This window comes from Falco cherrug, chromosome 1 (assembly GCF_023634085.1).
Source record: "Falco cherrug isolate bFalChe1 chromosome 1, bFalChe1.pri, whole genome shotgun sequence".
NCBI lineage: Eukaryota > Metazoa > Chordata > Aves > Falconiformes > Falconidae > Falco > Falco cherrug.
The window spans coordinates 111,894,144-111,916,526 of record NC_073697.1 but is presented as its reverse complement, the minus strand read 5'-3'; the positions used below and the strand labels follow the sequence as shown (position 1 = coordinate 111,916,526).

Below are 22,383 nucleotides of genomic sequence, written 5' to 3'. Positions count from 1 at the left end.
TGGTCCAGTATGAAGAAACCACACTGGTGCACTGGAGACAGAGAACATGTGAAGTTTTGCTTCCCGAGTAGAGGCTACTTTAAAGTTAAGCAGTTACACCTGATACTCACTTTGAAATTTTCTGAGGTTGATTAGTCCATGATCTCTTATAATTCTGTAATTGAGAGAAAAATGGTGTTAGGAAAAGGCATTTAACTCATGTATTACCTCATAAATACAAAGGCTTCAGAAGACACTTTGGTTTTGACCGACAGAGGGGTCTAAAACTAAAGACATACGAAATTTCCATAACCTTTGTGCTGACTAGCGGAGACGCATGATGCAGTGATGCAGTGTGGCTTTAATCAGGGTAAATTTTGAATAGTGGTGTGCATTAGTCCAACTCAGACAGTACTGAGCACAAAGGGAGCTACAATTGCTTTAAAGGTTCAAAACTGCTTCTTTAGGCACAGATTTCACATCTACAGTGTCTTATAACTTGTCCTTCCAAAACTGGAGGCAAAGGAATGTCTCATGAAGCATGATTTCCAGCTTGAGGGAGACAAATGTCCTTCTGTGAGAGCAGGGGTGAGAGATGGACTGTAAATTTCACCACCGGGAGTGGGATGAAGGAATTTCTCCACGACAGCTTAGATTTTAAAGAGGGAAATGATTTAGGTAACTCGTAAGTTTGAAACGCTCCTGACAGGATCAGGGAAATGAGCAGAGGAAAAAGGCAGGTCAGATATTCACAAGTGTATAAGAAATAAATTTGTCAGAGGTTTCAGCAAATGTCATGTGGTCGCTGCTATGTGGCAATTCGATAAACACACGACTTTTGCTAATGATAAGAGATACTACAATGTTGAGCTTGTCAAGGTCAGGTTGGAATTTGCTCTCTATAATCCATTACATTTTCTTCAGTATGTATAAAAGAACTTTCCTGTCCCATGTGGAGAAGCCTTTCTGAGAGTGACATCAGCATTTTTACGTCATTTTCCAGATTTTTGTCCCATCCTGCTGCAGAAACTTTACAAAAACTGACACCATTTTGAGTTATGTCACTGAGCCTTATGGCACTTTCTTTCAGCGTGACATGATTTATCATAATGGAAATCATGCCACGTAAATATTTTTTATTTATGAATTACAAAGAACCTGGTTGATACATATCAACTCTTACCTGTCATTCAGCAGAACGATGCTGTATTATGAAAAGGAACGGAGGAGTCTTACTCCAAATTACTAATTCTTCCAGAAGGGAGTAATTCAGCAAGATATAATTTTAAATATTGAACAAAGTACTTGAAAGTTATAATAAAATTGAATTTAATGAATAAATTGAGTCATTCTAGAAAGCTGTCAAATGAACTGAATAAATTATTCAAACTCAGGTCAGCTATATAGTTATCTTCAGTACACATTGTGGAAAAGTAACTTATGGACCACTAAGAATTAAAAATAATGATGCAAACATTTCTGTGGAGAAAGAGGGGTCTAGTAATTAGTCACAGACTGGCAGCTTGCTTTTTTTTCCTGAAGTAGAAAATGAATTATGCTTAGTACATAAGCATCACTCAGGGAACAAGAAGAAAAGAGATTTGCCTCTTCTGGTTCCTAGCCCTGGATCTATGATTGGTTTCCCAGAGAGTATTTCAGTTTCTCATTCTGCAAAATGGCTATGTGATCTCATAAGGTGTTGCAAGAAGTTTAGTTATTTATGTATAACTGGATTTGGGATAGTAATATGAAGAGCATTGTGTACACGACTTTCATGCAGTAAAAAGGACTGGAAAAGAGGTTTTTCACAATTAATGACTTGTTTTGAGAGTTTAAAGGAGAGTTATGGCGTGTAGAGGTCCTTTGTCAACCATGTGTACAAATAAGCAATCAGGGTCTGTTAACCTGTGCTTTCTGGGCTGGTACCATTGCTAAAGTCACGTGCCTGATCTTAATCTGTGCACAGAAGGAGAACCACACATCCAAGATGAAGCCTGTCATGCAAATCTCATAGCAGAAGGTCTCCATGCATGGGAATTGTCCGGAAGGTTGCTATAGGAAATCAATTAAGTTTAGTATTAGGACAACACTGGGGACCAAAACATGGTAATGAAGCAAAGGAACAAAATTACTGCTTGAAAACTCACTTTTTTCTTCTCTGTCTTTCCTTTAACCTGGAGTGATAGATATCTACAACTGCAATCTTCAGAGCTGCAAAATAATAATAAAAAATAATTGCAGAATACATAAGTAATCACTGTACTGGGCTAATTTTCAAGCTTTCATGTTCACGGTAGGCTGAAATGGTCACTCTGCTTTGCTGTTTTAAAAATCCTTTGGCAATTGTACAGGGACCTAAACTCACTAGAGGCTAACCTTCTGCAGGCTAGACATGCTACCTGTCAAAGCTTTCTTTTGCTTACTCCTTCCAAATACATTACTGCCTGTAAATATGAACCTGGGCAGATCCTCAGAACTCTTTTCCTCCTCCTTCTTGGACTGTTTTACTGTTAGCACTTATTTGTTCCTTTACATGTGCAGTTGTTAAGTATTCCTTCTCCTGAAAGGCGAAATTATCAGATTTAAGGATCTGAGGTATCATCTGTGGATAAAGGCTTCTTTGCACAGAACAAGAACTCCAAAAAATAGAAAGACACAGTTCTGAACTGTGAAGATTCAAAGTAGCCTTTGCTACAGTTCTTAAAAACATCTACAAGATTGTAGCTTGTTAACTTCTAGACTTATCTGTCTGCCAGAAGAACAAAGAGAATAGTTCACGACAATGTGAAGAAGCACAGGAAAAAGCCACGCTCATTAGAAATCATATCCTTTTCAAAATCAAATCTGTCTGCAATCTGGCTGATCCACTTGGAGATCCTTCAGCTTCTTTTCCTGTAACCATTTCGTTAATAAACTTTTTTTGTAAATTCTTGAAAGAAAAGATAAGGAGACACCTATTACCTTCCCTTCCCACATTTTGTTAAATAACTCAAAAATTCTAGGTCATTAAATAAGCATAGAGTTGGCCCACTTCTTTGCTGGCTTTTTTTCCTTTACGTTAATCATTTCAATATGCTCTCAGAAGGAAGAGGCTTCAGACTTGACAGTGGGTTTACAGTCTGTAGAGACAACATGCAGCTCTTTGAAACTAAGCAAGAGCACGTCCCCTTTCAGCCCACTGCGCTGTGGAATCAGGGGTGGCCCAAGTGTGACAGAATCCAGAATCCACTCCTTCCTCTGCAGTTACAAGAAAAGAGCAAAACTGATACTGGCAGTTTATTGATTGCACTCTCCAATAAATAATAAATAATGCAATTAAGAAAGAAGTGTGGTTATGTGCCTATTTTAAAATATGCATTTATATGTAAACACCAGGAAGCCCCGAGCCTCTAGGCAATTCATCTGTGCAGTCCTCTGGGTAATAAAATTCCTTACGAACAGGGACAGCTAAAGCCCAAAGGCTGTGTGTATCAGCTCAGGAGCAAACAGTTTTGAGTTAGACTTACTGATCCTGTATTAGCAAAAAAATCTTTAATTTATACAAGACTGATTTGATGTTCATCTAGGAGCAAAAGATTATGTGTGAAGACAGGAGGGCTGATACAATATTCTTAATTCTTTTTGCAAATTTCTTGCAAAATGAGTGTGTTGAAGAATCATCATGTACTTTCATAAAGAGCTATTCAAGTTCCCCAATTTAAGAACAAGCACAGGGCAAATTCTCCTTCTTGCTTAAATGTGGGGACAAGAAATTAGGAAATGCAGCAAGTTAAACATGAATGAAAGCTATTACTAAGTGTTGGAATAGGTGCCAATTTATGGAAAATATTCTTACATTTTTAAACCCTCTGCAAGCTAAGCTAACGTTATTTTCTGGGGTTTGTGTGGGCAGATCTTAATAAGTACATGCAGAAATTGCATTGGAAAACCTCTATAAATATCACAGGTAATTATGCACCTATAACTATTGCATTTTGATGCTTTCACCTGAGCGCACAATATTCTGAAAGAAATTACGATCAACCGGGGAGGGGAAGGAACACTCATGAGAACAAATGAAGGAAAAAAATAGACCTTCTGCTTCCAGAAAAATTAGTATTTGCTGCCACATGCACTTTTGGAGGGGCTTTTGTTTTTAATAGACATATTCACACAGGAACAGCCGACTACAAAATCTGGAATGCATGAATAACTCAAGACTACTATACTGTTACATGCTGCATTGAAATGAGAACAGAGATGCTGTACGAATGAAAATGATTTGCCTGTGCTTTTCCCCATGGATTATACTAGGGAGGCAGTTGTTTGTACTGGTAATTAAAGATAATCCAAGCTGACACTGTGTTCCAAAGTGTCCATTTTGGGAAATGATAAGGTTCTTTGAGATGGTCAAAGCAGCTTTGAAGGATCCAGTGATAGGCAGAAATTCAAGGCTCCTTTCTTCATTCCAAAAAATCAAAATATTTTGGTTTCTCAAGAGTGTGTCCAAAACAGTTTCTTTCCTTTTCATTCCTCTTCAGCCTCATTTGGCCTGCAAAAACTTTTCAGAACACTAATGAGCGAGACCTTTGTTTCATGCTAGCTAACCTGTTTGGCATGCAAGGCCCCAATAATGGGAAGAATGCAAACTAATCGAAGTAAACAGGCTGTGTATCCAGTGTGTGCCTTGATTGGTACAAACGTAATGGCCACAATCCAAATTCACTCTCCCTAAAGGAAAGCAGGAACGTAGGCAAACAGGGTATCTGCCTTCAGAACATGTCAGGAACTTCCACAAAAGAACCAACATCATGTAATATTTAGAAGAACATTGACTGGCTCATATTTTATAAAATTAAATTTCACTACTGTACAGCCAGAGTTGCAGTCTATTTCCACTCACTTCTAAACCTGTGGTTTCAGCAATTACCTTCCAGTGTTAGAAGTAAAAATCATTTACATGAGAAGGCAAAGGGAGAAAAAGCCAGAAAAAAAGAGGAATTACTAAGGTTATAAACCAGTCTGATGAAAACTTGTAATTCATGAAATACTCAAGCACTCTGGGCTGAATTAGATTTGTAACTAGTTGTTTCTTTTGATCTGTCCATTATGGTTTTGTTTATGTGCAATATATATTTGCATGCGTCTACTGTATTGCAAGTAGTGAGTGAAAGTTAACAGTTTAAGAAGCTAATTGAAATTTCATACAATTTCTACCATCTCACTAATATCAAGAAGTGACTGAACAATGTCTGTGACCTCCTGTGTGGTGGGAGGAGCTGGTGAGTCAGCAGGTACAGGTTTCTGTGTTCCTCATAAAAGGCTGCCTGGGAGTCTTTCCACCTTGTATTAAATTGCACTCTTCTTTCTTGTGGGAATAACGAAAACTTGCATTGAGTGACACAGGAAAATGTTACAGGGAAAATGCAATGATATCAGGAAACAGAGATCAAGCAGCTTAAACCTAGTACTTTTTATAAAACAATTTTTACAAAATGTTAAGAAAAGCAGAGCAATGTGAAGGAAAGGGAAGAAGGAAGAATTCCGTTCCAATGACAGCATCAAATATTCCTGCGTTATGTGCAACCTAGACATTGCAGCACTGATCTGTGTGACTAGTGAAACAAAAGAAAGAAAGAGAGACCATAGAAATTGTGCTGGTTGGTGTGTTCTCCAGGTCTAGCTTGAGTAACTTTCAGAAAATGGAATATAAAAGTAGTTTTCGAAAATGAATCTTGGGCCCAGTGAGGTTTAATGTATGCCAGGAAAACAAACAAGAGGATTTTTTCACAAACCTGATACTTAACCTATGCTGCAAGACCCCCCCTTGGGTTTCTCTGGGCTATAAAATATGTTAAATCCCTGTTTTACAGCTTTACTGTACAAACAAAAAGTTTGCTATTTGGCCAGCAAAAATTTGTCCCGAGCAGGTGTGGAAGACAGCCACAGGGCAGCTTTTCAAGGACATTTCTGTAAGATCTAGTGTCAGAAGTTTTCCAGTGGGCAGGGCTGGGGCAGAGGGGCATGTGAGACCCCCTGTCTCCCCCCTATGAGAGATAACAATATCCTGGGCCTCCAGGGCTGCCTCACAGCCTCCTCTGCCTTTTAACTACAAAGCACAAAGGTTTCTCAAATCATCCAAATGCCTGTCCCTGCCTTCAGATCCAAATGTTGAGCGATTTTCTACAGTATGAAATCCTACAATTAGGTTGCAAAATATTCTGAAGCAATCAAGCAAAGTCAGCATCAGGGAGGATGTGCCTCCTTCATTTTTTGTATTAGCTTGGAGAAGGGAAAGATCGAATTCCAAACTCTTTTAGAATAATTCTTTCTCTCCCCAAGATGCCTCATGTAAAAGGAAAACAGCTGGCTAGACCCTGGGACTTCATTTTTTAGAGGCATTCTCCCTCACATGGGCAGATCTAGCACAGCTGTGGGAAGGAAGATGCCAGAGTTCCTGAGCTAAGAGATCAAAAATGTAGTTGGTCACACCATGTAAGTTCTGCCAAACAGTGTTCACAAGGCAAATGCCTGACATCCTATACTAAATACCGAAGATAACTGAAGAACAAACTAGAGAACATCCAACGAAATTATCAGGTAAAAGATTTGATAGACAGAAGGAAGTATTTTTTCACACAACACATAATTAAATTGTAGAACTCCTAACTCAATTGTGGAACTCACTGGTACAGGGTATTATGGGGGCAAAAGTACAAATATATATAGTTCTAAGAGTAGTTAACTAAATTCATGGAGGACAGATCCTTTGGTCAACATGGTCTGACCACAACACATGGGTCATGAAGTCTCTAAACTTATCTGCAGGAAGCGTGGAGATATGCCAGGAAAAGTATGTGCCTATATTTCTCTTACGTTCTCCTGCGCGTCTGCTCTGCGGTACTAACAGGACACGGAGCTGGACAGACCAGAGGGTCTGGCCCTGCACAGCTTTATGACATTCTGAAGAGATGAGGAAAGCTGATTTTTGCAGTCAGATCGGCAACTTAAACAGGAGGCTGGTAGGAGAAATCTTAAATGGCTGAACTGTGCAGTGGGAGGAAGACAGGTGTGAGGGGTATGGAAGACAATGCTGGTAAACCAGCTTGAATTAATATTAAGCTATCAATTAGTGAACAGAACTAGGAGTTTATTTTACGTATTCAGTTTACCAGGACTCAGAATAGGACATGGAAGTAAGAAAATATATCTTTTCATAGCAATAAAAAGAGATGGCATGATGAATCCCTGACATGTCCACAAGCCAGTCCCCCATTCAATAAATGTTAAACGGGAAGAGAGACTGACATACGATTCTCATAACCTTTTCTGAGCCAAGGGAGCCTGCATTCCTTAAAGCTCTGTGTACACTGCTAAATTTCAAACTGATTTTTTAAGTTTGGAAAGACTGTTTGTCTGTAACAGGATTTGTCTGTCTCCAAGGGACGCTAAGGCTTTAGCTTAGAACTGCCTGACACAGGTGGGAGAATTCTGAAGCATACACACAGTACTTTTAAACACTATATGTACTCATAAATGTGGGGAGAGGTATGATCTTTTACTCTTTATGGATTAAAATGTCATTTGAATAATTCCTGTTATTTGGTATTTTAAGGCAGCTATGTCCAGAGAAACTCAGTAGCAGCAAGTGGACTCATACATAACCATCCTCTTCACAATAAAAAGTCAGCTGTCACATACAGCTAATGCTACTGTAACTCAGTGTGCACGTTTAACGCATGAAAAACCACAAAACTTCAAGAGCAGAACAGTTTCAGTGTGTTGCAGGTAAGTCTTAAACTACATACCTCCTTGCTGCCTGTATTAATACCCCTCCCGGTATCAGATTTCCTAAACCAATAGAGGTTAGAATAAGTGACAGATCTTCTAAGAAACTAGATACAATATGGGAAAGGGCTGTTGGCAACAGAGGAAAAAGCGTTCCTCCTTCTGAAGCAGAACAAAAGTTGTGCCTTGCTATGACGCTCACAAATGTTATGCAAATGGAAGGAGTATCTTTCAGCTGGGGAGGGGAATCAGTATCAAGCCATTGATGTTTCTGGTTTGTAATAGGCCTGTAGGTCTGTTTATTCAAACACTGATGTACTGCTAACTGTTTCCAGACAAATTACTATCTCAGATAATTTGCTTCTACTTAGCTAAACTTTCTCTAGAGTTTATACTGGATAAAACATAATTTGTGTCTTTCTTAAAGTGATGCCTACCTCTGGTGAAGACTACTCTGTTTCAGTCATGTTCTGCTTTACAACTGGCTACATTTCAGTAGTGAGTGAAATGCATTATTCTATATCTAAGTATGTTAGTTGATTAAGAGCTTTTAAAAGAGATTTAAAAGTGAGGACCATAGAAATGCCGGTGTTCAAATTCCAACACACAGAAATGAGATTATTAAAAACGTATGTTCACTTTTAAAAAAGTATGTAGAGAAAAAGAGACCCAGTAAAATGCTGCACAGGCACTCTGAAACATTATTTTCAGACAATGTACAAAAATATGGGACTTACCATGCAAAATGTCTGAATCATCTTCTACAAAATCAATATCTCTCAAATCCCATTCAGCATAGTTGTCAAACTCCTGTTCAGAGGTGATTAATAAATTATCACTAAATAGCATTAAAAAATTGGTACTGAGTTTCAGCACATGTAGAAGTACTGAACACAGAGATATTTACTCATACACAGTTGTACAAGGTTCCATCCCTGAGCAACATACATCACAGCGGAGCTTTAACTAGGGAATGTATAATATGCACCCCCATGGCTGGAACTGGAACAGGGTGCTGCGACAGGATAATGAGAATTAATCAGGTAATCTCCATGACTCCCACACTGTGGTGGAAATTCTGCTCAAATGTACAAAAACAACAAGCCCCTATATGGCTGAATTCATTACTTCATGTACAGGAGCTTGTTTTGCAACAGGAACTGGGGCCCTGGGCCCACAGCTAAAACCATGGAAAACAATGCAGGTCTTTCAAGTGATCTTTGGATCTGGCTCATATGTGCTTCTCTAAGGCAAATGAAATAGAAGCATGCTGAAGCTGACCCCTTTTGCTAAGCATCTAATTCACAACATCTAGTTCGCTTACATAAGAGCCATTCATTACTGGACATCTGGTGGTAGCAGCATGCCGCACAGCCCATGCACACAAAGCCCTGACTCACAGGTTGCCTGCTAGCAGCTTTGCAAGCCTGCAGCGCCACCTCTGTAATTAAATCCTTGGTTTAATCACTCTGTCTTGTCCTCTTCTGATGTTCTTTACACGAAGAGTAGAGACTTAGAGGCAGGGGCAAACAAGTGCGCGTTTGCTGATCTTGCATTCAGTAGCAAATTTAAAATAATGGGAGGAGAGAGAGTCTTACCTCAACAAAGTCAGCTCTCGCTGGCATGTACCCAGCCATATCCCTGGAGAGCAAGGAATCAAAAGTCGGCCGTGGGGGATCATCAGCAGCTGAAAAAATAAAGGGTTTTAGTGGTTGTGTAGGGCTTGGGCTCTTTTAACAACCTGTAAATACGTGTTTCTCTTGCAGGAAAAGCAGGAATAATTAGCTGAAGAAAAAACACCTGATTGGGCTTTTATTCATTGTTATATTCAGAAAAAGACTGTGTTCATCCAGAGAAAAAATGCAATAATCTGAGATCTTCGTAGTATTCTCGAAAGTCAAACACAGAAATTCAAGGTAATAAATAGGTTATAAAATGTAAACTCTACATTTCAGAGCTCAGTGTCCCCCCGGTAAACCTCTGCAGATCACTCGGACTCAGCGTGCAGGTTCTTTTAGTTAATAGCAACGGGGGTGTTAAATCTGCCATCTTTTGGGTGCCATTTACAGAGGGATGCAATTAAAGCTATACAACTCCGGATTTTTACAGCCCTTCCCAACTGAGGAGCTCAGAGTTTTACAGACAATAATGAACCGAGGTTCACAGCACACTTGTGAACGAGCTAAACATTATAAGTCCCATGCTATAAATAAAGCAAGCTGAGGCACAGAGAATTTGTCTTGGCCCAGGTCACATAAAAAAATCAATGACAGCCAGGGACGGAACCAAAATTGTCTGCTTTAGCCCTAACCACTGTATTGTTCAATTTAAACCTCCAGATACCCAGCAATCTTATTACCCAGCCGTTCTGGGGAGCTTTATAATGGAACAGCTGCTAGACTGGGGGAATTCTAAAGATGTTAAATTTAAGGAAAACTGGAAATTTGTTAAGTTGCTGAAATTTAGCATATGCTTTTTAAAAGGCAGAGGTGTGAAATCAGCATAGTTTAAAGAGTAATTTTATGATAAATCACATCAGCGGTTAGGCCCAGTACACAGTGGATAATCAGATGAATGTTTTACAGGTAGAAATCCCTTCCCAGTTACCATTGCTACGCGGGGACTGGACAAGAAAAGTAATCGCTCCAGCATCAGGGTGAGAACCAACACTGGTATTTACCATGGCGGACACGCTGTTATGTCATGCCACATGTGAAGCAGCTTTGAGGTAGCTTGTCCTTTAAATGACTATGTGCATCCAGGCTTTTGCTGTGGTGATTTCTGTGAGTGACCGTTTCTACTGGCTGTGCAGGAACTTCAGGTTCATCAGAACCTGCTGTTTGTATCTGACCTCTCTGTTCCCTCCCTTCTCCCACTGAACCGGCAGTCTTGCCTATTTGATACACCAATGATTTAATACGTTGTGAAGAAAACTCTACTACTAACGTTATCGAAGTTAGCCATTGGAACAAGCTCTCCTTTTGGGAATAAAAGCAAACTGCACATGCCCCGCCTTTCTCCAAAGGCTGCTCATTCCCAGTTTGGAAGAGCAGAGACCTTGTGGGGAAGCTCCCTGTATGTGCTAGTGGGCAGGGGATACTCACGGTGGAAAGGAATGGCTGTTTCGCTGTGCTGCGCCTCCTCTGCCTGCTTCAGGTTCAGTAATGTTGATGCAAACAAGGGATTGTTGATAAAGTGTTTCATATAATGTTTCTCACATTCCTCCTTGGATTTTGTACACATCTGGTTGGCCACGTCCTGCCTGAAGTGGGGAGAGGGGGAGGCTTAATATGAAGAACACAGACATGGTTTTTTTGTTGTAAAAAAAAAAAAGAGGGTTTTTTTTTTTCCTTTCTCTAGCGGTAAAAGATAATTTTGGACAAGAGACTGATTGCATTGTGTGCAGAGAACTGATATGCAATGATGTCTGAATTCACATTTTGTGGACTAACACTGAGCCAATACTTACAAGTTCGATACAGCGCTAGGGAGCACTTTTCTCGTGGTCACGAGCAACACAGTTCACTGTCTTTACATAAGAAACTCCCTGGCTGATGGAATGTACCAAACTTTTTATATGTTTGAAAATTTAGTATTGTTATTTAAGAGCTTTTTATACATTTGACTAACTCCAGGTAATGGTAAATTCTATAGTCCGGAATCACATTCTGCTTCTCCACTTTCTCTTGTGATTTTAACTGGATAGTGGTTTCCCCTTTCGTGTAGTGAAATAGTTGTACGAAACACATTCTAGAAATCTTTGCCAAACTTTCTTGGAAAAGTGGTTGACTAGAAATATGAAGTGTTTTGTCTTAATAAAATGGTTGTGTAAGTTGAGGACTTAAAAAAAAAAGTTAATCCACCAGCAGCAATCATTTTAATTTCTGTTAAACTAAAAACTGGGTGCAAGGGATTCCAGGAAGAAAAATCAGTTTTTCCTTTATTTGGTAAAGGCTGAAAAAAGCCAAGTGTTTAAGGAAAAAGTTAAAATTACTTGTATTGTTAAGTAGGGCGAAGTGTACTAGACATACTTGCAGAACACAACTGCAACCAGTTTTCAGTCTTAATGATGACAGCAAGGTACACGTGAGATCTCACAGTTCTGTTTCAGCGAAGTCTGGAGTCCTGTACTTTTAATACAGCTATTTTTTCATGAAGGGGAAGAGAAATAACTCATGACTACAGATCTCCTTCATTTAGAAATGCATAAAAATCCTGTATCAACTACAGAAATGAACAGAACATAATGCAAAAATACTAAATACTTCCAGTGTTCTATCCTAAATATGACAGAGAAGCAGGGAACCTCCAAAAATAACCATACCTAGCTAGTCAACTGTAAGCAAGCCAAAACCACACAAGGTAAGAAATTCTGTAGTTGGTTTTTACATAGGAGTAAACTGAGGCACAGATAATCTTGTGCAACAGTCGAGCTCCTTCAAAACCCAGTGATTTTACTGTGAACTGAGGGAACTTTGTACTTTACTGGAGGCGCCCTGCATCTCACAAGAAGCCTTTAATAATTTCATTGTATATCTAACTGCAGATTTGAAAACAGAATCTGCTACCCGAGTCTTCCACTTCAGCTGCTAAATTAGTGTCTCACCCACAACAAGTCACTGAACATTCAATGTGCACTGATGTATTAAACGTTAAGATCCAGTGAAATGAAAGGAAAAACTACCCATCATTCACTGAAGTTGGCTGAACCACTAAATTCTCACCAGTTTCCAAATCCACAGTCCATCACAGCTTCTAGGAGAGCCATTTCCTCTTGAGCTGTCCAGTTAGGATCCAAGACAGGGAAATCGGAAGTCTAGAGAAGAAAAAAGCAAATCAAACTGCTGTGATCCTCTTTTATAATCCACCACACCAAGAGCAAAGAAGTTCTAAACTACAGGGCAACACCGTATATAATACAGGTAGTTTTAAACTTCTACTATGTCCCATGAAATCTGATCAAAGAATTGTTGCATTATTTAGGGCACTGGATCAACTACAGTAAAAACTAGTTTGTCACTGCCGATCTGATATACTGTTACATGTTGTATCCACCAGCTGTAATTCAACAATGTTACGCTACGAAACACAGTAAAAATTATGGAAGACTTTAAAATGATTAATTTTGGGGAAGAAAAAACAAGAATAAAGAAAAAAGTTGATTCACATGTTTAAAGAACTGGAAGTCCCATGAGACACATTTTGCTACCTAGGCACAAGTAAAAAATGTAGCTTTAAATGTCTCCACTACTCCATTATGTTCCAGGTGGATATTCTTCTTTGTTCTCAAGGAAGACTTTTTCATTTTTTTAATAGATTTAAACCTCTGAATCAAAGAATTGTTATCACTTAATTTTTCAGTGTAATATTAGTAAACGAGGGCCTAACTCCTGGGAAGTTATGAAAGCTCAAGATGGAGTAGGTGTTTTCTAAAAGGAATATTTACCATTATCTCATAAGTGTGATCACTTTGATGTTTCTTGTATTCAAATCCTCGTGTGAAACACTGTAGAACAAAAGATTAGCATTATGTTAGTCTCAGTGCTGTCCTGAAAATATTTTAACTGTTCCCTTTTTTTCCTTTTATTCTCTGACCGCTGGATATCCAAAACTGACCACCTGATATGCTGAAAAAGATATTCAACTTTTCTGATTTAATTTTAGAAAAAACATAAAATGGTAGAAGAATCTCTGTTAAAACTGCATTAATTCTGTCTTTGTATCTTGCTTGTCTTTTGCACCAAGACATAACTCCTGTGAATTGACATACTTTTTTGTTAAGTATTTATGGCAAAGTTAGGCAGGTGAAAGAAACTTGGTGGTATGTTTTAAAGTGGATTGTTCCAGGAAGAGAGCACAGAGCATTTTGTAGGTATTGAAAACACAGTTCCCCTTTAATCTTGGTTCTCTGTTTAAAAACCACCAGCATTGTTTGTGGCTATTTTCAACAGTTCAATTTCTGTTTTTTTTAAGTACAGATAAATGAACAAACATATACCCAATATGGTTTTGTGTATTTTGTACATCTCTGAGCACAAAGCTAAGCTCCTTTTTCGGTTTTAGAGGTTACTGCCATTTTTTAATCATAAATAATGCAAACTTATATATTTAATAATCAAAACTAGCACTACTTTCTGTGGTTATCAGATCACACATAATTTTTAAAGAACTGTATCTGGTCACAATTATTGTCAATATTGCAAATTTTCCTCAAATTTCCTTTTCCATTTGAGAGGGGGAAAAAAAGTGTAGGGACAGGGAAAGGGTGTTTTTTGATGGCTTTTCTTTTCCATGCCATAAAAAACCCAACAGAAACAATACCTCTCTAGACGTGCAGCAGCATGCTCCGTTACACAGCCAGGCTGACTGCATGTCTTTAGGTAGCTTTGGCTGCCTTCACAAAGACCTCCTTCAGCTGCTTATGCCTTAATTCTTCAGCCTCCAACATTTTCTTTGTCATTTCCCTGTCCCTGAGCAAATAAGTGTGTTGATACAAGTTTACAGAGACCAGTTATTAATGTGTTTATGGAACAGCTTGGCACCAGACAGGCCTTTGATGAGTTTCTCAAAGAAATTAATGCCTATGCTTTTATCCTTGCACTCACCTGCAAACATAGGAGGAAGGGAGGAGGCCCACACTCAGCGCACTTAACGTAAGGCTCTGTGAGGTACGAAGAGCAACCTCGGCATGGAGGCTTATCAAAAGGGTCATCTGCAAAGCCAAAAGTAAATCTTATGCAACACAAACAAGGCACTGGTTCTGCAATCACCTAAATTCACTTGTGCCCAGTCATTTTAAGGGAACTCAACTATATACAACCTCTTTCCTACTGCAGATTCTCCAAATACCTCTTACAAAAGTTCCTTGTTCAGCTAGAGTTGCAAGAGAGAGGCTGGCACTGCATCCCTTCTAGACCTGATACACTGAGGGCTAAACCTAAACTTGTGCAACGGACCCAAAGGAAAATCTTCTCTGTAGCAGCCTCCTGGTACAACGCAGCAAGCTGCGCTAGCTGTCTGGTTTGATCCTGTGCCCGTGCTCATCTTCTGCATCACAGACCAGCCCCAGGACCTTATTTGCGGTGAACACTGCACAGACTGCTGCAGTCTCCCATCCATCCACCTCAAGCTTGACTCGTAAAGCATATTGCTGTGGTTGCAAAGGCATCAGCAAGATTGTTCTGTAACCCGTCCAAACCTCAGACTCTACTCAGATTGCTGACCAAGGAATGAAACACTGCTCTGCAAGTTTTTCTTATTTTGTTCATTACAAAGTAGTCAAAATAAATAGACTGTCAAGTTGCAAGCCACATTTTTGCAAGAAAATGGATTTCAGCTAGCCCAACTATAAAAAGTAGATAGAAAGAACGAGACCCGAATTCCTGCTTAATCATTCATGTATTGGTGCTCTTGAGAATTTGATCACAGAAGTGACCCTGTGGCCCAAATAGTTTTGTGCCTCCCCCCCGCCACCAGACGGCTGCTAATGTCTTTAAACAATGGCAAACGCTTCCCAAATGTCATCTTAAGGCACTTACTACTGAAGGAGGCCAGGCGCTCCATCTCTCTCCCTTAGTGATGTTCTTGCTCCTCTGAGTTAAAACCCCTCTTGCCTAACAGCCCGTAGCTAAGCCTTGCCCCAACGAGTATGTCCGGAAAGGCAGCTCGCTCCCCACAGACGTCTCACGCAGCCCTCGCAGATGAGATGCTCCCAGAGTGCCCTGGACAGAAAAGCAAAAGGGATGTCAGCAGTCTTTGTAACAGGGACCATTTGACATGGCTGAGAGTCTGTTTTCTGTGCATGAGAAGAAATCAAGTGCGGAGAGACAGGATACAGCGTGAGAAGAGATGCAAGGTGATGGGCATATAAGGCAGCGCTGAACGGAGGCTGTTGGTGGGAGCGTACACGCTGAGCAGAGTTACGAACAGCCACTATGCAAGAAGGTGTTTTGCATCTCCAAGAGGCACCGGGAAGAGAATGAACAGGTCAGACGTGGCAAGGACACAGCAGTGCAAGAATCTACGGTGTTCATGCCAACTACATTTCAGTGTTGACTGCATGGCAGCTCCTGTGAACAGTCCTGATTCACCAGCATCTGTGCAGTGAGGTTCCACACTGCCATCAGGGAACTGAGTTGCTTTCCACTGTGGGATGTCTAACATGTCTCACTTTTACAAAGTATTTATGCTGGGAATGGTTCAGGCTTCTCACTTATTGAAACTCATGTTTCTCTTTCTAGACGTTTTTCCTCCATGCTCCACGTGAGGAGGCACGGTTCTGTGGGGGGCACCACCGAAGCTGTGCAGCCCCTCCACACAGACGGCAGCTGCTTCAACCCCGGGTACCCCCCCCCGCGCCCCCGGTTGGACCCTCAGAGAACCAAGAGCAACTTCCAGGCTGGGTTCCTCACCCCGTAAGTGGCACCGCCAGCTGCCTTGGGCACTCGCTGCACCCTGTGAGCCCCCTGCAGCGCCGCCGCTCTGGCAACAGCCCCAGCACCCCCCCCAGCCCACTCCCCACCCCCCCCACCGCCCACCCTCTCATACCCCACTTCCCAGTCTCCAGTCCCACACAGCCCTGTTCCCCTGTAACCCACCCCCAATTCCCACTCCGCCACAGCACTGCTCCCCCATATCCCACTCCCCCCATAACCTCACTCCCCGATATCCCACTCCCCCCATAACCCACCTCCATATCCCGCTCCCCCCATAACCCACCTCTCATATCCCCATTCCCCCATAGCCTTGCTCCCATATCCCACTCCCCCCATAACACCCCCCATCCCCACTCCCCTTCATAACCCACCTCCGTATCCCACTCCCCCCATAACCCACTCCGCCATATTCCGCCCCCCATAACCTAGCCCACCCCCCAGCCCAGGCCCTGCCCGCTGGCGGACCCCACTCCCCACCACCGCCAGGCGGCGCCCCCCGGCCCATGAGGCCCCGCCCCGGCAGGCGCGGGCGCGCGCGCGGCCCCTGAGGCGGGTGAGGGAAGCGCGCTCCCGCCATCTCGCTCTGCGCCCCCACCCCCCACTCCCCACCCCCCGCCGGTTCTCCGGACACCGCCCCTCCCGCTTCCCCCGCCCCGGATCGGCTCCTCCCCGCCACGGTACGGTCCCCACTTCCCCTTCGCTCCTCACGGGCCGGGGCCGGCCCGCCGCCTCTCACCTCACGGCGGGTAGGCCCCGCGCGCCACGGCCTGCCGCGCCCCGCCGTGCGCCTGCGCCAGGCGTGCGCGCCCCCGTGCGCGCCCCCGTGCGCGGCCCCGGCCCCGGCCCGCCCCTCAGCAGCTGCGGCCTCCGGGCCTGGCTGCGGGTGCGGGGTCTCGCGGGGCAGCGTCCGTACCCCGGCCCCGGGCAGCAGGAGGCCCCGTGGCGTGCGGCCTGTGCCCGCCTCCCGCCCGGGCCACGCCTTGGTCCCACGGCTGCAGGGCGCGGTGGGGGTGAGGCGGCCGGGGGCTCGGCAGGCCCGCGGGCACGGCGCGGCGCGGCAGCCTCCCGGGGCGTCAGGCAGCGGGAAAAACACTTCATTGAGGGCGGCGATGCGCCGGCACAGCCGCCCAGAGCGGCGGTGCGTGCCCATCCCTGGCAGGGCTCAGGGCCGGGTGGACGGGGCTGGCAGCCACCCGGGCTGGCGGGAGGTGGCCCGGCCCCTGCGGGGGGTTGGAACTTTAAGGTTCCTTCCAACCCAAATCATTCTGTGATGTGATTTTATGAATTTAAACTTCCCATAGCAGTTAATAAATCGGCTTTCGGATGGTTCCTGCCAAGGAAATAATCTTTTTGGGTTCATCCTTTTTCTGAGGTAGTGAAGGCAAATCTTGGCTAACTTTGCTTGAGAAAGGGCTGTGCAGTCCCTTCCCTGTCTGCCTGCAGGCACTGTCCTGCCCACGGACATCTGGTGGCTGTCTCCCGCATATGCTGTGGGTGACCTTGCAAATTAGGTGCACACATGGGTTTTGGCTTGTGGAGAACATCCAGTCAGAGGGATGCGAATAGGGTTTAAGGAGACTTGCACTGCATGAAAGCCTAAGGCTTGGGAATGATTTAGCTTGTTGTGTTGTTTAAAATGGTAATTTGTTTTTGTATTGGATGGTCTGCACAGCCAACCTGGCACAGTGGCAATACTCGCCTCATGGTATATCTTGTCACCTCTGTGGTAGCCTCGTATGCTGTATTGTGTTCCTGTGGGGACACAGTACTTGTTCAGAGCTTGGTGGAATTGTAATAGCAATACTGACAATTAAATTATGGTGTATTGCAGATATTACACTGGTTGTACATTTATGATGCCCTGGTGCTGGCATATGTAACTGGTGTTTCATGGATTTCAAACACTTGCTTATGCTGGGGCACTGTTCTTGCAGTAAACTCGACCTGCCTGAAGCACCTAACATGGCCAGGGCGATGTCCACCCCACATAGCTCAGTGACCCCATACCTCTTCCGCAGAACCCGCCTGTCATTGCTGTTTCTGTGTAACATTTTTTTATGCTGTTGTGAGATAATTTGTGTGAGATTCTTCTGGTGTTCCTCAGAGCATGCATGATGTTGATTTAGATGAACAGGATCTGCATCACTGAGAGGAAGTTGTATATTGTTCACTGTGAGGCTTGAAGGCTGCTTCTGTTCATTTATGCAAATTCTGGGAACTTGAGAGCTGTTGTCTGTAGCAGACAGATGTAGCCTTTGGCAGTTCATGTCTGAGAGCAGAAGACTGCATTAGGTATACATACCGTGAAGATAGATCAGAGACTGATTTTGTATCAGCACCTGAAAATATGAAGCACCTGCTTAGGCCGGGAGAAGTGCTAAAGCTCAACAATTAATATCTGCATTATTCCTGCTGAGGCTGGAGAAGAAGGTCTGGTATTGTGGGATGTTTGCTACATGTATGCTCCTTGTCTGAACTATTTTAATAGCAAGAGGAAAAATACTGGAAATTATTTCTTTTTCCTTTTGCCCAGGCCCCGAATGCATGTGAAAACTTACGGGAAAAAATTAAGAATTTGGGAGAGGCAGAGTTTGGAATGTCAATGAAATATTTACTGCCTATGCTAACAGGTTTTTCTGGTAACTGGGAATTAAAATAAGGTTCTGGGTAGTTAGTGGAAGGAATCAGCATATGGGTATTTTCTCAGCAGTTGGTTTCTGCTCTTTCCAGTAAGTGGTGAGGGAAAGGTGGTGGATCTTCACAGGTAAAAAGGGCGTTCTTTTGATGCCTGCAGCTTTTCACGGGTAGGTTTCATGAATGAAAATGGTTTTGGATCTTTTCACGTCAGGGTCTTGCTGGTATGCCTCTGTCTGGCAAGGGAAGAAAAAATGTTAATGAGAAATGTTAAGCAACCTTATACACTAGCACTTGCGTTTTTCAGATCAGTAATTTAGTGGTGCGACATCTCCTGGCTGAACTGAAGTAAAGAATTTGCAGCACTCCAGATGTCTCCTGGGGGGAGCCATGACAGAAGAAGCCTTTTGCCTTAAGTCTGTTCAGATGGTTTTCAGCTTAGTAGAGGCCCAGAGGTGTTACCAGCTGATGGCTGTTCAATGGCTTGTGTGAAATGGCCCTTAAGGGTCTCAGTTCAATTTCTGAACCTCTCACTATAGCACATTTTTTGCTACAGTTACACTCTGAGAAGACTTAAGTGGATAACTTGTAATGAATAATATGCTCATGTGCTGCTTTTTTCTACTTAGAAGTTTTAACAAATGAGGTAATTTTCATTTGCTATTTGAAATTATTTACTGATAATTTCTGCAAATTAAATGCTGTCAAGCGGATTGTTCTGTATGTGTAATATTCACAGGGCTTCTTGTGTGTTGGCAGGGCTAAGCTCTCCAGTTTCATTACAAGGCAGTTGTTAGAGCTGGGTGACAGGCAAGTAACTGGATAAGCTGAAGTGACTTGTTCCCATGTCTCAGCGAGAGGTTGGAGTAGAGTTTAACTGTTCAACCTCAGCAGTTAACTTAATGGTGAGGAAGCACAAGATTAAATAATTTCTTCGTGAAAAGGCACCATAATAATTCAGGGGTATGTCATTTTTTGAGGGGGAGGGGATAGGTCTATCTTCAAGCACAGTAACTGTTGCTTAGATGCACCTAAAGCCAGGTTATCATGTGGAGTGGATGAGCCCAGACTGGCCCCATACATCTGCCTCATACCAACATTCCCAGCTTCCCTCCTGTCTCACTGAGCTCCCTCCCATCTCTGCTGGTGACCATGGGCACGATGGCACCTGCCGTGCTTGCTGTTTGCCCGGGAGGTACACAAGGCTTGTCAGATGGCTGCCAGCCAGCATGGAGATGGTTGAGCCCACCCAGCATCCCGCCGGCACAGACTGAGCTGTCTCCTTACTACCTAATCAGATCTTCGCTTGGAAACTGCTTGCATTGAGGCCTGATATCACTCAGTCAAATTTGGTTGACACTGACCAGTAGTATCTGGGAAAGGGAGGCTGAATCAAACACAAGCTTCCAGTGGCTTCTGTTCTGTGCTCTTCGGAAACGGGTTTAAAAATGTTGCTGTTTGGTTGTGCACTAGGAGGCAGGCTGCAGACCGGCTTCTTCTTCTGCTGCTCCATATGCTGTTGATCCAGGCAGGGCACAAGCACTTGGGAAAGAAGCAAAAGCAGTTAGTGGCATGTAGGAGATGGTGAGGAATTGCCACTGTTTAAAGCTAAAAAATGGCGATGTGTTTCTAGAGGGGCCGTGGTGAATGCTACTGGATTTTTAGGCTTTACAGAAGGAAGCAGGTCCTGAGGTCTTCTGTTCTCAGTATCTCCCCCTTGCGTATAGACCCTCAACCAGCATGCTTAAATAGTTCATCCTGCAGCCTAGAAGACTAGAGAGGGTTACCTGTCCTTTGAAAGTCTTGTCTATTCTCTTTCACCTTTAAACTGTTCTTCCTCTGGCTTGAGCAGTACCTCTCCCAGCTGCCCAGCAGCTGCCCATGCACAAGAGTACAAGCTTGGTTCTTGGCTGCCTTTTGACAGAATGGCCTCACATTGACAGCAGTAATTTGGGGGGCAGTTGATTACAACCAAGAATCAGATATGCCTCTCATAAACTAGTAGCTGGGTTGCCAGGGAGCTGGTGGATTACTCTGCTGCTGATCTCTGCTGAGAAGTAGGAACAAGGTTTCCTCTAGGAAAAAGTGTCCTGATATATCAAGATGTTTGTGAGATGGTAGCAGTCATCATAGTACAGTGAATTCAGGAGGTCTACAGATCTCAGACAATGTATTTTTCTTGTCTCACTATACTGGGCACACAGTTTCTGTCCATATCTGTAAGGACAGTTCTCCCTTCCCGAGAACTTTGTAAACATATTTCAACTCATCAGTCATACTTACAAGGCTGTATGAGGGTGGGGGATCAAGATGAAAAGCTATCGTGTTCAAAAACTTACCAGGCAGGGAGTTTCATATGTAACAAACACGATACAGCAAAACAATATTGCAAAAGCTAACAGGATGCAAGGGATGAACACTCTTTTGGTGATACTTAGTTTCTGTCTGTTCAGCATATCTTTGTCATTTGTGGATGGAATTCCCTCTAAAAGGAGATAAAGAAGAATATTTCAGATGTGTTTATGAGTCTTTGACAGTTCAAACTTTTCTTCATTATAGTTAGGCTAGGCTAAGTTACGTGGACCAGAGCAGAGGAACAATTCAGAGTCTACTATAGGCTTTCACAGGAAGCTGTAAATCTCTCTAGAATCTCAGAAACTTTTTACTTTAAAATATTTCAAATATCTTTCGGTTCCTGCCTGGCCCCCAGGCAAAACTGGTGTGTAAACCCAGTCACAGGAGAAGGGCTTGTAATGTCCTGCTGAAGTCAGGTGAGGTTTTTAAGGGGAGCTAGGATGCCTCATGGGGCTGGGTAGCTTCTTATTTAAGCAGTCAGTGCTTAAATACTGCTTTCTCATTACAGCCGTGGGCTCCCAAAGCGCCTAGCCCAATGCATTTATTGGTAGGGGCAATACTGCTAGTGAAAGAAATTGCGGTTTGGGAGAACTTTGTCAAAGTTTTGTGTCTGAAAACCAGTATCTATTTCTATCCTTCCATCTACTGCTATGCTGCTTTTGTGGCTCTGGAGGGAGAGCTCGTACTTACTCTCTGAAGTTTGTTTTTCTTGGTGCACATGTGGGACAGTCAAACCCTTTGCAAAAACTTTCCGCTTGGGCAGCTTTGCTGTTACAACACAATTTGATAGCCCTTTCAGAAACACTGGAAATAAAAAGAAGTTTTAAAACCAGATGGTTGTTCCTGTTTAAACTGAAGAACTAGAAACAGTTGAAGGCTAGAATTGCACGCTGACACAGTTGGCAAGAGGTGGCAGTACACCTGGTGATTTTCAGTAAGGTACTAGGGGCAGTTTTCTTGCTTGTATGCCATTTCCCAATGTACAGAATTTTCTATATTAATATTGGAAACTATATTTGCCAAAACCTCCTGGCCCTCCTAAAGGAAAACAACAGCACTGAATTTTTCCAAAACCTGAAGCTTTCAGTAGCGTTCATTCTGAATCACTACTTTCTCCTAGTTTTTTGTTGGTGTTTTTTTGTTGTTTTTTTTTAAATAGAAAGGTACAAATAGTTTGTTAGGTTTTTTAATAGATGTGAAGGTATAAGCTCTA

At 42.7% G+C, this 22,383-nt stretch overlaps 2 protein-coding genes across 6 annotated transcripts in view; one reads left to right on the top strand and one right to left on the bottom strand.

Moving 5' to 3' along the window:
- The window catches only part of TADA2A (transcriptional adaptor 2A), a 31,879-nt gene extending 9,635 nt beyond the window's left edge, over positions 1–22,244 (bottom strand). For 2 of the 5 annotated variants that reach the window (XR_008733844.1, XM_055720439.1), the window contains exons 1-10: positions 16,918–22,233; positions 15,285–15,467; positions 14,352–14,458; positions 13,193–13,252; positions 12,471–12,562; positions 10,851–11,008; positions 9,345–9,433; positions 8,484–8,556; positions 2,127–2,190; positions 111–154 (exon numbers count right to left, since the gene is read on the bottom strand). Coding sequence is in view for 4 of the 5 variants with exons in the window: in XM_055720439.1 (XP_055576414.1) it covers positions 111–154; positions 2,127–2,190; positions 8,484–8,556; positions 9,345–9,433; positions 10,851–11,008; positions 12,471–12,562; positions 13,193–13,252; positions 14,352–14,458; positions 15,285–15,309 (712 nt within the window). In the remaining variant the exon portion in view is untranslated. Of the gene's footprint in view, positions 1–110; positions 155–2,126; positions 2,191–8,483; positions 8,557–9,344; positions 9,434–10,850; positions 11,009–12,470; positions 12,563–13,192; positions 13,253–14,351; positions 14,459–15,284; positions 15,468–16,157; positions 16,227–16,917 lie in introns of those variants that run through there. The other 3 variants (XM_055720433.1, XM_055720418.1, XM_005439701.4) reach the window with 3 other exon arrangements.
- Positions 16,791–22,383, top strand: part of ACACA (acetyl-CoA carboxylase alpha) — a 148,108-nt gene continuing 142,515 nt past the window's right edge. Inside the window, exon 1 of the mRNA XM_055720345.1 lies at positions 16,791–16,858. The gene's annotated coding sequence lies outside the window, so the exon portion shown is untranslated. The remainder of the gene's footprint in view (positions 16,859–22,383) is intronic.